Source organism: Heterocephalus glaber, unplaced genomic scaffold (assembly GCF_053883595.1).
Source record: "Heterocephalus glaber isolate CG9 unplaced genomic scaffold, H.glaber_assembly_v1.0 deba00001479, whole genome shotgun sequence".
Lineage (NCBI taxonomy): Eukaryota > Metazoa > Chordata > Mammalia > Rodentia > Bathyergidae > Heterocephalus > Heterocephalus glaber.
The window spans coordinates 20,141,580-20,153,854 of NW_028258316.1; the positions used below are offsets into that span (position 1 = coordinate 20,141,580).

Sequence of the window (12,275 nt, forward strand, 5' to 3'; positions counted from 1 at the left end):
TAGATGATGTTTACTACCTAATGAAGTATAAATGCCATGAAAATGGTTGTTATACTGTATTGTTTAGGTAATAATGAAAAGAAAAAAGGCTGTTCACCCTCAATACAGACACAGATTTTTTTCCCAGTGTTTTCCATCCTAGGTCAGTTGAATGTGTAGGTGAGGAATCAAGACTAGGGAGAGCAGGCTGTGCTGTGATAGGAGAGGGGACTATAGCACTAGGAAGAACACTCTGAAACTAAAGTCAACCTCACACTCAAAAGGTGGACTCCAAAGGGTTTTCATATGTATAAAGAGAGTAGTGTAAAGAGAGTGGTAAACAAAGCTAGAGAGAACCAGGTGAGGGGACATGGAATGAAAGGTGGCAGGATTGGGTCAGAGAAAGTTTGATTCTGAGGCTGGCCCAGCCTAGAGAGGGGCTGTAGGCTGCTCACACTGAGGGTCAGACAAAGTCCAGAGCCTGGAAGAAGGAAAGAGGCTTCACCAAGTTTTAGTTAACAAGCATTATGTTCCAGTTGGTCAATGAAGATAGAATAGTCAGGCTCATCATGCATGCAGCGACAAATGGAGCTGGGGGCACCCCACCTTATCATCAAAAACAAAGGGGGGGCCGGGGATTTAGCTCAGTGGTTGCACCACCTGCTGCACAAGCGTAAGGACCAGACTTCAATCCCCGGTACCAAAAAAAAAAAAAAAAACCAAAGGGGACGTCCATGAGCTAATCTAAGTTACGTAGAGAAACCAATCTGGGCAGTAAGTCAGTTTCTAGAACACAGACGACTGGTGGGAATTCTTAACTTTTATTCTTTCCAGGATCACAAGACTCAGGCAAAATTCAAAATTGTCAGGTCAGAAATTCAGCCTCAGAGAGGCAAAGTCATTTTCCCCAGGACAGTTGCACAACATGCCTTTCATTCTCTTCAAGCAAACATACGAATCCCCTTCCCTCATTCCTCCCCAATCGCCTGTTAGCTATTGGTCATATTTAATCTTTTTACTCTCCTTTGAGATTGCCACAAGACTCTTTTTAGCAAAATGCAAAGGTTCTGACTTTAGCTCATTAAACCTCTCTCTTGCATTGGCAGTTGTGAGACAAACTCCTACACAGCACCTGAAAAATCAGTTCCCAACCCTGAACTGGGAACATGAACTAGGCTTGGCCTTCACCAAGAACCGGATGAACTACACCAACAAATTCCTGGTCGTCCCAGAGTCAGGAGACTACTTTGTTTACTCCCAGATCACTTTTCGAGGAACCACTTCTGAATGTGGTAACATCAGCCCAGGAAGACAACAGAACAAGCCAGACTCCATCATTGTGGTCATTACCAAGGTAACAGACAGCTACCCCGAGCCCGCCCAGCTCCTAACAGGGACCAAGTCAGTGTGTGAAATAAGCAGCAATTGGTTCCAGCCCCTGTACCTTGGAGCCATGTTCTCCTTGCAGGAAGGGGACAAGCTGATGGTGAATGTCAGTGACATCTCTTTGGTGGATTACACAAAAGAAGACAAAACCTTCTTTGGAGCCTTCTTGCTATAGGAGCAAAGCAGACATTACTGCATGAAGGAGCCATGCCTCCAGGTTCCCCGTTCTCTTCATTCATATGCAATTATAGCCAAGAGTGTTCTGGGTCAGGGATGGGGTATTCCACAGGGAGAGTGGTTTAGCTATGAAATTTATAGCCCTTAGACTTACACTGTATATGCTTTCCTGATGAGAATACTAATTGAGAAAAAAAGCAGAAGAGAAGAGGCAGAGTATTGTGTTGAGTCTCTAAACAATGATTGCCAAGTGAATGCATGATCTACTCAGGTCAAGATTTGAAGGAGAATATTCCCACACCTTCCTGTCACACTCTTGTCACCAGTAGTCCAGTTATTATTCAATTTGATCATAAATTTGCTTCTGTGCAGAAGCTTTGAACAGCATCCACAGAAAGTCCAAGAAAATAGTTTAAACCCTCTGGAGGCAAAAATCTTTTATCAGTATTTCCATGTACTTTCAAGCCTAGCCTAAAAAAATGAAAAGAGCTGATACTTTTCATGAATGTTCTCCAAAAAAGGAATTGATTTTCACGCCATATATTGCCTATGAGAAAAGCTACCTTTCCTTTGATTATGTACACAGGTGTCAAAATAAGCAAGCATGAGTTCCACATGCATATCAAAAATACAGCAATAGCATATATTCAACACAGCTTTCTTGGGTACTTATTCTGGACACTAGTTCAACCCAGAGGACACTGAAGAGCAAGACAGATTCTACACAAAGCTTCTAGAAAAACCACTGATGCTTCCTGGTTAAACATCAATCAACTTATGTTCTCCAAAGAACAACTTCAAGTCTGAAAAACATTATCATCTAAAACTGTTATTTCTGGCACTGTCCTGGGAAAGCTGTCCAACAGGTCACTCACAAAACACATTTCTAGTGAAGCAGACCAACTGAACAAGAAACCACGGACTTACTCTCTGGAGAGGAAAAAGATGTCAATCATCAAACCTGGAGAAGTTTCCATAGGTCTGCTTTGAAGTTTAATTTGCAACTTTATATTCTGAGTGTTTTGCAAGTATTTTTCCCTTAAAATATCCAAAGGGATTTGAATGTAGATTTGCTAATTATCCCAGTCAAGTTCTTCTCCTGAGAAGAGAGGCTGGACACTGTGCTATAGAGGGCTCATGTCTTCTGGTCAGATTGATTTTCCTGCACCACTGTATCAAGGGCAGGAGGGCTGGTTCTGCTCTCCTTAGCCTCTATTGACTGGTTTGTAAAGCAAGAATCCGACAATTTGATTCCTGGGATCAAATGAGCTCATTGGAATGAAACAAGTTAACTTTCTGCATTCTGTGTAGTCTGAGAGCAGTTGAGTGTGATATAGCCAAGTACCTCCAGTACCTTCTTCTCTATCATAAATGCTCCCTAGCATGGAAGACCTTACAGATGGGTCTGAGAGTGAACCTGGTCCTTTAATCACTCTTACTCTGGTTGCCAGGAAACTTACAGAGGCAGAGAGACGTGTGCTGTGATTCCTGAACATAGTGACTGATTGAGGAGTAGTAGTAGTCCTTGATCAATACTTGTTGACTATCAATTAAGACAAGTTAATTTCAGGTTCCTCAGTGGAGAGGGTGAGACTCTCAGTGTATTTTCTGACCTCTGCTAGGTTAGAAAATAGCTCCTTACCTTCAGCCTCCCAAAACAGCACAACACTCGATAAGCGCCCAGGGAAGGGTGCGGTCACCTCCACGTGGCTCTCCAGAGTCTTCATAGAGGAAGTGAAGCCTGAAAGAAGGTGGGCAGCCCCAAGATGATCACGGGGAAAGGGTATCTCAAAAGGAGGAATTACCCTTTGCTTAAAGCAGAAAAGAGAGGTTTCTCACTAACTCCAAAACTAGCTTGACAAGAGAATGTGCCCTCAACCCACCCTGAGAAAAATATGTATTGGTAAACTCAGAATGCTACATCATTCTCTAGCCTGGCTCCAAGATCAAAATTAATATCCCATTAAGGGAATTAAAATGTCCTGTCTGCACTTGTCTCCAGGGTGCATGAGAGCATCAAGCAACTTAGACTTACAGGAAAGGATTTGCACAGAAGAGGCTGGATTTTCACTTTCTCCACTAAAAGGAGGCCTATCCCAATGGCCTTCAAACCTGCCCACAGGGGATCTGGTGGATTTGGAAGTTCATCCAACACAGAAATGTCCTCATATCCTAAGACATTGAAGGCATTGGGAAAATCTTTAGGATGTCTTTATTTTGTTGAAAAATGTAGCTCAAGTCTTTATTGTTGGTTTTGTTAAAATCTTAAACAATGTATCTTTTTCTGTATAAAAAGGTACAGCCAAACATTCCTAAAAGAACTCAAGTCAGAGCTTCTGTCTCGAAGGCAGTACCTCCATAGCGGACATTACTGCACTCTTTGAAAGCAAGGTGGAAAAATGCTTTTTAAGAACATGTGATGATCCCCTAATCATTAGGGGCTAATGAGAAGTATTTGAGGATTTGGGAGAAAGGGAACATGCCTTAAAAAAATACCTAATCTAGAAGGGGAAATGCTTTGCTGGCTAAATGTCTCTCAAAAAGCTGAACTCAGATCAATTCCACAAACATTTACTGACTACCTAATCACCCTGGGGACACAGAAGTAAATTATCTTAGTCTAGACTTGTTCTTTCTAACTGCTCAGCATCTCCATTGTCTCCAGATCTTTTAATTTATTTTGTTTGTGTTAGGTAATCCATTAGCTAACTTGAGGCACCTGGGTGTTCTATTACTGTGAAAACGAGTGTCACTTGATGAAGGAGTACCATTAACAAAGTGATGTGTATTTACTCTAAGTGTTTTTGTTTAATAGCTACTCAAGGACAGTTTTTCAGAAGTAAATAAGGGAAAAGAAGCAAAGATACTGTCCTATGGTGGAACCCATTCTTTAAACTACAAGTATCAAGAGGTTATTTGCTAGTCTCCAGTTTGGTTTTCAACATTCTTAAAAAGATTTGAACTTTTTGGATGACCCAAGAGACCTTGAAATATGTTTGTCAGCAATACGAAAAACGTGATCAAAATTCATGGGTCACTCACGTTTTGATCTTAGCATGCTTCAGATCTATGTGGGAGAAGAGAATCGGTAGGTTACTAAAATTTCTAGTTTGTTTTTTTTTAACTAAAGTACAACAGGGAAAAAAAGTGTATCTTTTCATTTCCTGAAACATCTCAGGTTCAATTCAATAACAGGGCATTCCAGAACCCCTGGCTTCATTTCAATCTAAGTTATGTCACCCAGGAGGAAATTCCAACTCTATGCTTGTCAATAATCCCTCTGGATGATAAAAGTTCAACTAGCCTACTATGCACAAGGCATGGCTTTTGCCAGCATTCTCTTGGAAGGTATTTTCTCAAGTGCTTACTCAATCCTGTTTCCATGATTGTGACATTGGGGATTAATTTTTAGGACAGGTCTATTTATACTGTGGGCCTTGCAAAACACATGCAGATGTCTTTTGCCTTCAAATTTCCTGCTCTTTTAAAGCTGAAGTGCTGGAATCGTTTTTCCATTTTCAGCAGAATTTTCTTTAAGTGTACATTATTATCCTGGATATTAATACCATTGTATCATATTGGAAACTATGCCTTTGGAAAATTCAGTGAACTCTTAACTCTAGAATCATTTTGTACCAGTGGTAAGAGTGTAATTCAGAACAAACACATTCATGCCTGGCCCCACCCTAATAACCTTGTTCACCACTTCCCAAGCTCTGAGATTCACTTGCTTCCATCTCTTCCATAACCCTATTTTAACAAGAAAATACTATATCAGCCTGAATAGAAGTTACTTGTCCTGTACCACACAATGGGTTGATGGCAGATCTAAAACTGGATTTCTGTCTTCCTAACTCATAATCCCAGACTAGTTCAATTCTCCTCTATTCTTGACAAATACCATCCAATGCAATAAGACAAAAAATTAAAGAAAGACAGAAATATCCTCTAATACCAGGGGGCAATATAGAAGGGAGAACAGATGTTGCCCATGTATCCCCAGAGGAAAGAGATGGGAATGAAAAGCTTTGGATCCAGGACCAGCCTCTTTGGCCTCATACCCATATGATTTTCTCCTCCCACATAGAAGCTTTCCAGGTAGTGATTTCTCAGGCATAGGAGATATTCAAGCCAAGGGCTTATCAACAAGAGTTTGTAGAAGCCATTCTTTCATTTAGGTGGCAGAAGTGACTGAGCCAAAGGATTTCTGAGGTCTTTTCCAAATCTGTGACTGTGTAACCATCTTTTACGTGACTTGTGTGCATTCTATTTGCTTTTGAAGAGCCTGGCAGCCTTGACAAGGGCTCAGTGGTTCCCAGTCTATAAGCAGCTGTCATTTCTCACTTGTTCACACAAAGTGACTCTGAGATCTTGGCCAATAGAGAAAAGTCATGGGATTCGAGAGCTGACATAATCTACAGAGTTTATCTCTTCCAAGTTACATCACTTCAAAGATGAAGAAAATCAGGCTGAGAAAGATGACATAAGTGGCCCAAGGCCAGACAGTAGCTAGTTGGAGTACTGAATCTAGAGTTCCCATCCTCTGACACCACGCCCAGCAGTCTCTCAACCTGTTTTGGAGTAGCTGTCACATAACAGCACTCACCTAGATGCTGGCCAGCTGAGAGGAACAGTGACAGGCAAGTCTGGCTCTCCCAACATGTATGCGGGAAGAAGGGGATATGTAATTCAGAGTAGCTGAATTTAAATGATTTTATTTTTAAAGTCATTAAAATATTTTTCCCCTCTTTGTTTCGGGGGTATATAGATTGAACAAATGAAGGTGTTTATGTGATTTTAGTGGTAAGCCCCATGTGCTTTTATTGATTTTGTTTTATGTTAAAACGCCACAACCCCAAGGTAAAATGCATATTGTATGTTGTCGGGTATGTAATTAACTGGTATGCGTCCCACGTCTACGGGCACTACCACATGAATTCCAATCTCTGTAAATGAAAGGTTTTATATGTTAATGTATTTCATAGATGTAACTTAATAAACTGGCGCTGAAGGCTAACAGATTTTGGCAATTAAGTCAATTCTTTCTGTTAATCTCTGCATTTATTTTCTGTTAGGACCTAAGGGAAACCTCTTGGAATTTTAAAAGTACATCTAGTGCTCCATATTCTTGAATGCAACTGATTTTCACAGGTTATAATAAACCTATTTTTAAAAATTGATTGTGAAACACCACAGGTTATACCACTCTGGTCAGCTGATGGGAAGAGAGAGCAGGAGATAATTTATTGGACTCCTTGTATGAATTAGGAGACTATAGTTCAGTGGCTTAATCTCATAAGGAACAATCCTGAAAAAGAGAACAAAAAGCCAAAGTGAGTGCTCAAGTACTAGATGGAACCAGAATTGGGTCCAGGTGTGTCTCTGACACTCAATCTGCTGCTTTGTTTAAAAAAGCTGTCAGCAGAAATCAAAGGGATTCAACATACCCATTTCTTTCCACTGTGTAGAGCTGGAGTTGGAGCTACACTGGTGTTCTGTCGATATCAGTTTGAGTCATATTAAATTTTCCCATCTGAGGGTCAAAATCATAACATTTCAGAAATTTCATTTGTTTGAACCTAATAGCTATAGATAGAATCAGAAAGGGAGTGAAGCTTCCCTCTAAAACATTACAGGAAATAGAAAAAGATTTACCTCTACAATATCAGCCTCAAAATTTTTCCTTCCCAGTGGGGAACCGGAGAATATATTGATGGCTTTCTGAAATTCACTGTTCATATTAGCTTGTACCCACACCTGGGAGTGACAAGAACAAAATATTATTTATACTTGTAGGAAGAAAGGAATTGTTTGCCCTAAATTTATTAAAAATTATATATCTGTCAAAATCATTATGTCAGTTTTCCAGATGAAAAATATTGATAGAAGTCTAATCTAGGTCATCAAAAACAAATTTTTTAATCAATTCTCAGAAGTAAGCTCCATCCCTGGGAACTAGGGAGCAAAGAGACAAAACTATTCCACTGTCTCTCCTAATGCCAGTGCAGTTGTCCACAGAGGATGTCCGGTGTCCAGTTAAAGTCCTGTTAACATCCAGTCGAGACACAGGTGGTGTATGTTCTGATTCCATAGACCTGATTCTAATTGACTGATATTTAGTCCACACTAGCTGTTAGGTATTTTGACTACCACTCCTATTTATATTGCCTCTAACCACCCACCCTGTCATGCAACATCACAATAATAAGCAATAAGAATAATCACATCTCATGATCAAATTTTAGAAGATACAGTGGGTCAAGAGTCAAGATTCATGTTTTATACCCACATTTGCCAGCTTTCAAACGGGGAAGACTTTGGTCAAATATGTGTATAGGTTCCAGTTTTCTGCTCTGATCAGAAAGAGATCTCAACAACTCTCTGTCTATAATACTTGAGTTTCAAAGGAACTTCCCTTTTTTAAGTATGTGGGAGGAGTCATAGGCTTTCTCCAAAAGAAAGCAAAATCCCCCATGAACCTTACACTGCAAAGCTCTCCAACAAGCACATGGGGACTTTTCACCTCTCAGGTGCAGGAAAGAGAAAGATAACAGGAGTGCAGATGTAAATTTCAGGCTCTGCTCATATTGTTTCTTGTTGACAGTGTTCCTCATTCCCTACTCTGCCCACCAGGCCCCTCTGACTATGCTGTTTAAGACCACATAGCCAGGAAGATTGCTCTAGATAGATTTGGAGCCATCAGTCAGTGTAACCCCCAGGCCCTCACCCACTGCCTTGTTCTGCCTCTCAGCTTTGCCCACGTCTTCACTGTGTAGCATTGGATAAGACATCTAACTTCTTTGGGCCTCAGTGGCAAACTCCAAACTCACTTCCAGCCCTAAAATTCTACAGCTACACTGTACCAGAATTATCATTGTCCTCATACTCCAGATGAGTAAGACACATGTTGCTTTTTAAGGGGATATCTTACAAGAGCCCTCTTCTCTCCAGGCTGTGCATTTGTCCCAGAGGACCATGATACACTATCATCCAGTCCTTTTTCAGGGAGCTCTGCCTGCAAGTCCCACCAAAGAAAGGTTCTTGACTGGCTCCATGTCCATCTCTTTGCCTTTCAGAGCTACAGCTCTTAATTTGGGAGTAGGCAGAGAGTAAAAATCCTAGACTAATTAAATAATTAAATCAGAATCTATAGTGCTAAAGCCAAAGGTTAAAAAAAATAAAAAATAAATAAAAAACAGCTAGTTCCGGTGTATTGCTGGAGTCAAGAACCAGAGTTTCACCGGAGATTTGGCTCAGTGGCACCATCCCTGCCTCGCAAGCGCAAGGTCCTGAGTTCGATCCCCATACTACAAAAAAAAAAAAAGAACCAGAGTTTCAAGGCACTGGAATCTGCGGGACAGGACACAGTTGTGAAGCTGGACATACCTGCATTATGTTCTCTGTTCCTCCATGTTCCAAGTATGAGACCTCAGGCAGCTGACTTAGTCTACCTGAGCCTCACTTTCCTTATCTGCAAAATGGCAACATTAAAGCACATGCTTCACAGTGCCCTTGAGAGGATAAAATGAGATAACACCCCTGGTGGTGCATGACCTTGGTGCTGGCAGGGTTCCTAATCCATGCTCAATAAAAAGCAGTTATCAGCCTATCAGGAAATGGCCTAGAAATTCTGTTCTCTGAATTTCTTCTCTTCTCTATGTAATGAAGCAACACCAAATAATGGATATTATAAAATTATAATAAAATGCTAAATAATAGTTTGAGGACTGGTTATTCATTCACTCAAGAAATATTTAATAAGTATTCTCAGTGTGTCAAGCCCTGCCAGGTGCCGTGGATAAAAGAGATACGGCTACTGGGCCCTTTACCATTCTGTGCTATTGGGTTGAAGTTGGAGTGGGGAACTGTTATGGTTTATATCTAGATGTCCCCCCAAAGCCTCACGTGCTCCTAGGTGGGCTTTTAGGATGTGATTAGATCACTGGGCCATGATAGCCCTCAGGAGATTAGTCCACTGATGAGTTTATAGCTGAATGTGATGCTGGGAAATTAAACCTGGTTGGAGGAGGTGAGTCAGTGGGGGCGTGGCCTGGAAGGGTCTATTCCCCCCCACCCCGGCGCCTCCTCCCTTGATCTCTTTCTCTGCTTCCTCCCTGCCATGCCATGAGCAATTCTCCTCTGCCATATGCCCTGCCGTGGAGCCAACTGACTATGGACTGAAGCTTCTACAAACTCTGAGCCAACATAAACCTTTCATCCTTAGAGTTGTGGGTATCAGGTATTATGTCTCAGTTTTGAGAAAACAATTAAGATGGGAGACAATAAAGAAATTACTATGTGATAAGTTATTATAAATGATATAAAGGAAACAAATAAAGGGGGAAGATTAGAAAACCAAAAGACTGCATACATTCCACAAGTGACCCAGAGCAAGCTTCTCCAAGTCCATTCTGCACAGTGTTTTGTTTAGTTAACATTTGGACTTGTGACTTCACAGTGCAATCACTGGCTGATAGCATGATTCACTCTGTGGGCACTGCTGATTACTAGGACCTATGGGGCAAAGACCAAGGTGGCACAGCACTAGGCAGCAGCCAGCGGTCCCTGGGCCAAGCAAATAATCATGCCTGGGACTCTGTCGACCTGCTTGATGGGAACCGGCTCACGAAGCCCTACTGTGCTGCTTCGAGCTCTCAGACAAGAAATGTTTCTCTTGCAGCTCCTGCAGGGAGACATGATATCCTCCATGGCAATCCCTGCTGGTTTTTAGAATGATTCCCAACTGTGTGCTAGGGAGCTCTCCTGGTTTTTGCCCTTGCTCTGGAAAACACAATCTCACATCAGAAGGAAGATTGCCAGGGCATATCCTTTCTCCCATTAGCTCCTCAGAGGAGGAGAATAGGGTCAGAATGAACTCAGAATGAGAGGAACTGAGACTCATCACACAGCTGCTCCCAGAGCACTGGACAAGAGCTAATGGGAAGTGAGAAGCCCTGAGAACCTGTCATAAAGTAAGCCTAGGTGGCCACATTTAATGTACCCATTTTTTATTCAAGCTCCTAATAATGTAATCAATCAAGAATTATGACTTCCATTTTACAGCTGAATAAACTGAGGCTTGAGGTGGTGTGACTTTTCCATAGTCCCAAAGGTCATGAGCTATGAAGCCAAGATGCATTGATTGCAAAACCCATGCAATTTACTGCCATTATTAAATATATTTTCCCCTCTGCCCTGGGCTTTCCTTATGAAAGAGAGAGACAGCATGTCAAGAAGGAAAAGGGAAAGAAAAGAATAGTCACTACTGGGTACCTCAGGTACAACACTAGATGCTTCACCCTTGTTCATGAATTTAACCTTACCAAAAGGTAGGTATTATTATCCCTACTTTACACGTAAAGAAACTGAGGCTCAGAGAGCTTATGAAAACTACCCAGTGCTATAGATCTCATAAGCAGTAGAACTCAGCTTTTCAGGGGCTTTCTAGCTCACACTTTTGACCTTGACACATTCTTCAAACCCCACTGCCCACAGCAGCCAACTCCCAGAAGATGGGTTAAATAAAAATCAATAATGAGGGCCTAGGATGTAGCTCAGTGGTGCTGCACCTGCCTGGCAAGCGCAAGGTCCTGAGTTTGATCCCCAGTACCAAAAAATAAATAAAAATGAAAATAAATATTTCAGCAGCAAGCAGAGAGAATGTACGCTTAAAAAAAAATATTGCCCCTGGAGGACCAGGTTAATTATTGAGATTATTCAAGAAAACAGGAAGGCAACTCCTGAGTTCATCAGCTAGATCCTCTAAGTAGTGTTCTGTGGCTTTGTCAAATGAAGAAGGAAACTAAGAAGATAGTACTGAAAAATCCTGGACATTTCCCTGTGTTTCCCGCGTGGTTCTTCAAAGTGAATTCCAAAAGGTTAAACGTGGTTTCAAAACAAGTATGGGTGTCAAGTTCATAAAGGAAGGAAGAAAAAGTCATTTATGGGGAACTTAAGCTTTCTTTCAACAAAAACATTGGATGAACCTTGAGCCCTCATTCAGAACCATAAGAAAAGAAAAAGAAGCCCCACTTAATACTCCACAGCATAGAAGAATCCAGACCAATACAGTGAGGTCTACATTTTGCTCTGCCATGTTCCCTTGGCCAGGTCAAATAACAAAATGATTGTGTACTCATTAAAGTAACCTCAGGCACCTAGTTCTAGGCACTACTCTAACCTCTGAGGAAACAAAGATAGACATTGGGACTTCTACTTCTATCCATGAGAGAGTATGGCTAAATGTCTTACCTTCCTACTGTAACAGCCATAAAACCAGACAGTGTATATGAAGCAAAACTTTTTGTCACTGGACAAAAAACAATATAGTACTGTGATCTTTGAGAGCAGATAAAAGTACAAGATGAGCCTCACAATTAGCTCAATTTTCTGACTATGGAATTTCCAAATACTGGCCTAGCAAATTGGAGCCCAAAGAGAGAGTGGACGTTTTGCAAGGTAGAGAAAACATATTAGGTTTGGGGGCTGTAGAGGAGCTAGAATTTGTGGGAAAGGACATAGGAAAGAAAGGTGCTATACAGAGAAACTTCTGAGCTCTTCATGCAGGTCTCTGCTTGAATGCTAAGCTGTACAAGTACAGAAGCATAGCATCAAATGGCTACAGGACCCTAAGGGCTGAACAGAGATAACAGAGGAATAACATGGAATTACCACCAGTCAGAGGACAACCAGGTCATCATAACCCTAGGCATCCAGTTGAAGCCCTGGAAAGG

At 41.4% G+C, this 12,275-nt stretch overlaps 1 protein-coding gene and 1 long non-coding RNA gene across 2 annotated transcripts in view; one reads left to right on the forward strand and one right to left on the reverse strand.

Annotated features, from left to right (window-relative positions):
• Tnfsf15 (TNF superfamily member 15) overlaps nt 1-3,194 on the forward strand; it is a 19,357-nt gene extending 16,163 nt beyond the window's left edge. Inside the window, exon 4 of the mRNA XM_004849493.4 lies at nt 1,086-3,194. Within this exon, the coding sequence (XP_004849550.1) occupies nt 1,086-1,540 (455 nt within the window). The 3' untranslated portion in view covers nt 1,541-3,194. The remainder of the gene's footprint in view (nt 1-1,085) is intronic.
• Nucleotides 1-11,944, reverse strand: part of LOC147826114 (uncharacterized) — a 13,437-nt gene extending 1,493 nt beyond the window's left edge. Inside the window, exons 1-3 of the long non-coding RNA XR_015439867.1 lie at nt 8,929-11,944; nt 7,198-7,299; nt 3,185-7,075 (exon numbers count right to left, since the gene is read on the reverse strand). This is a non-coding gene — a long non-coding RNA (uncharacterized LOC147826114). The remainder of the gene's footprint in view (nt 1-3,184; nt 7,076-7,197; nt 7,300-8,928) is intronic.
• Between the last annotated feature and the right edge of the window lie 331 nt (nt 11,945-12,275).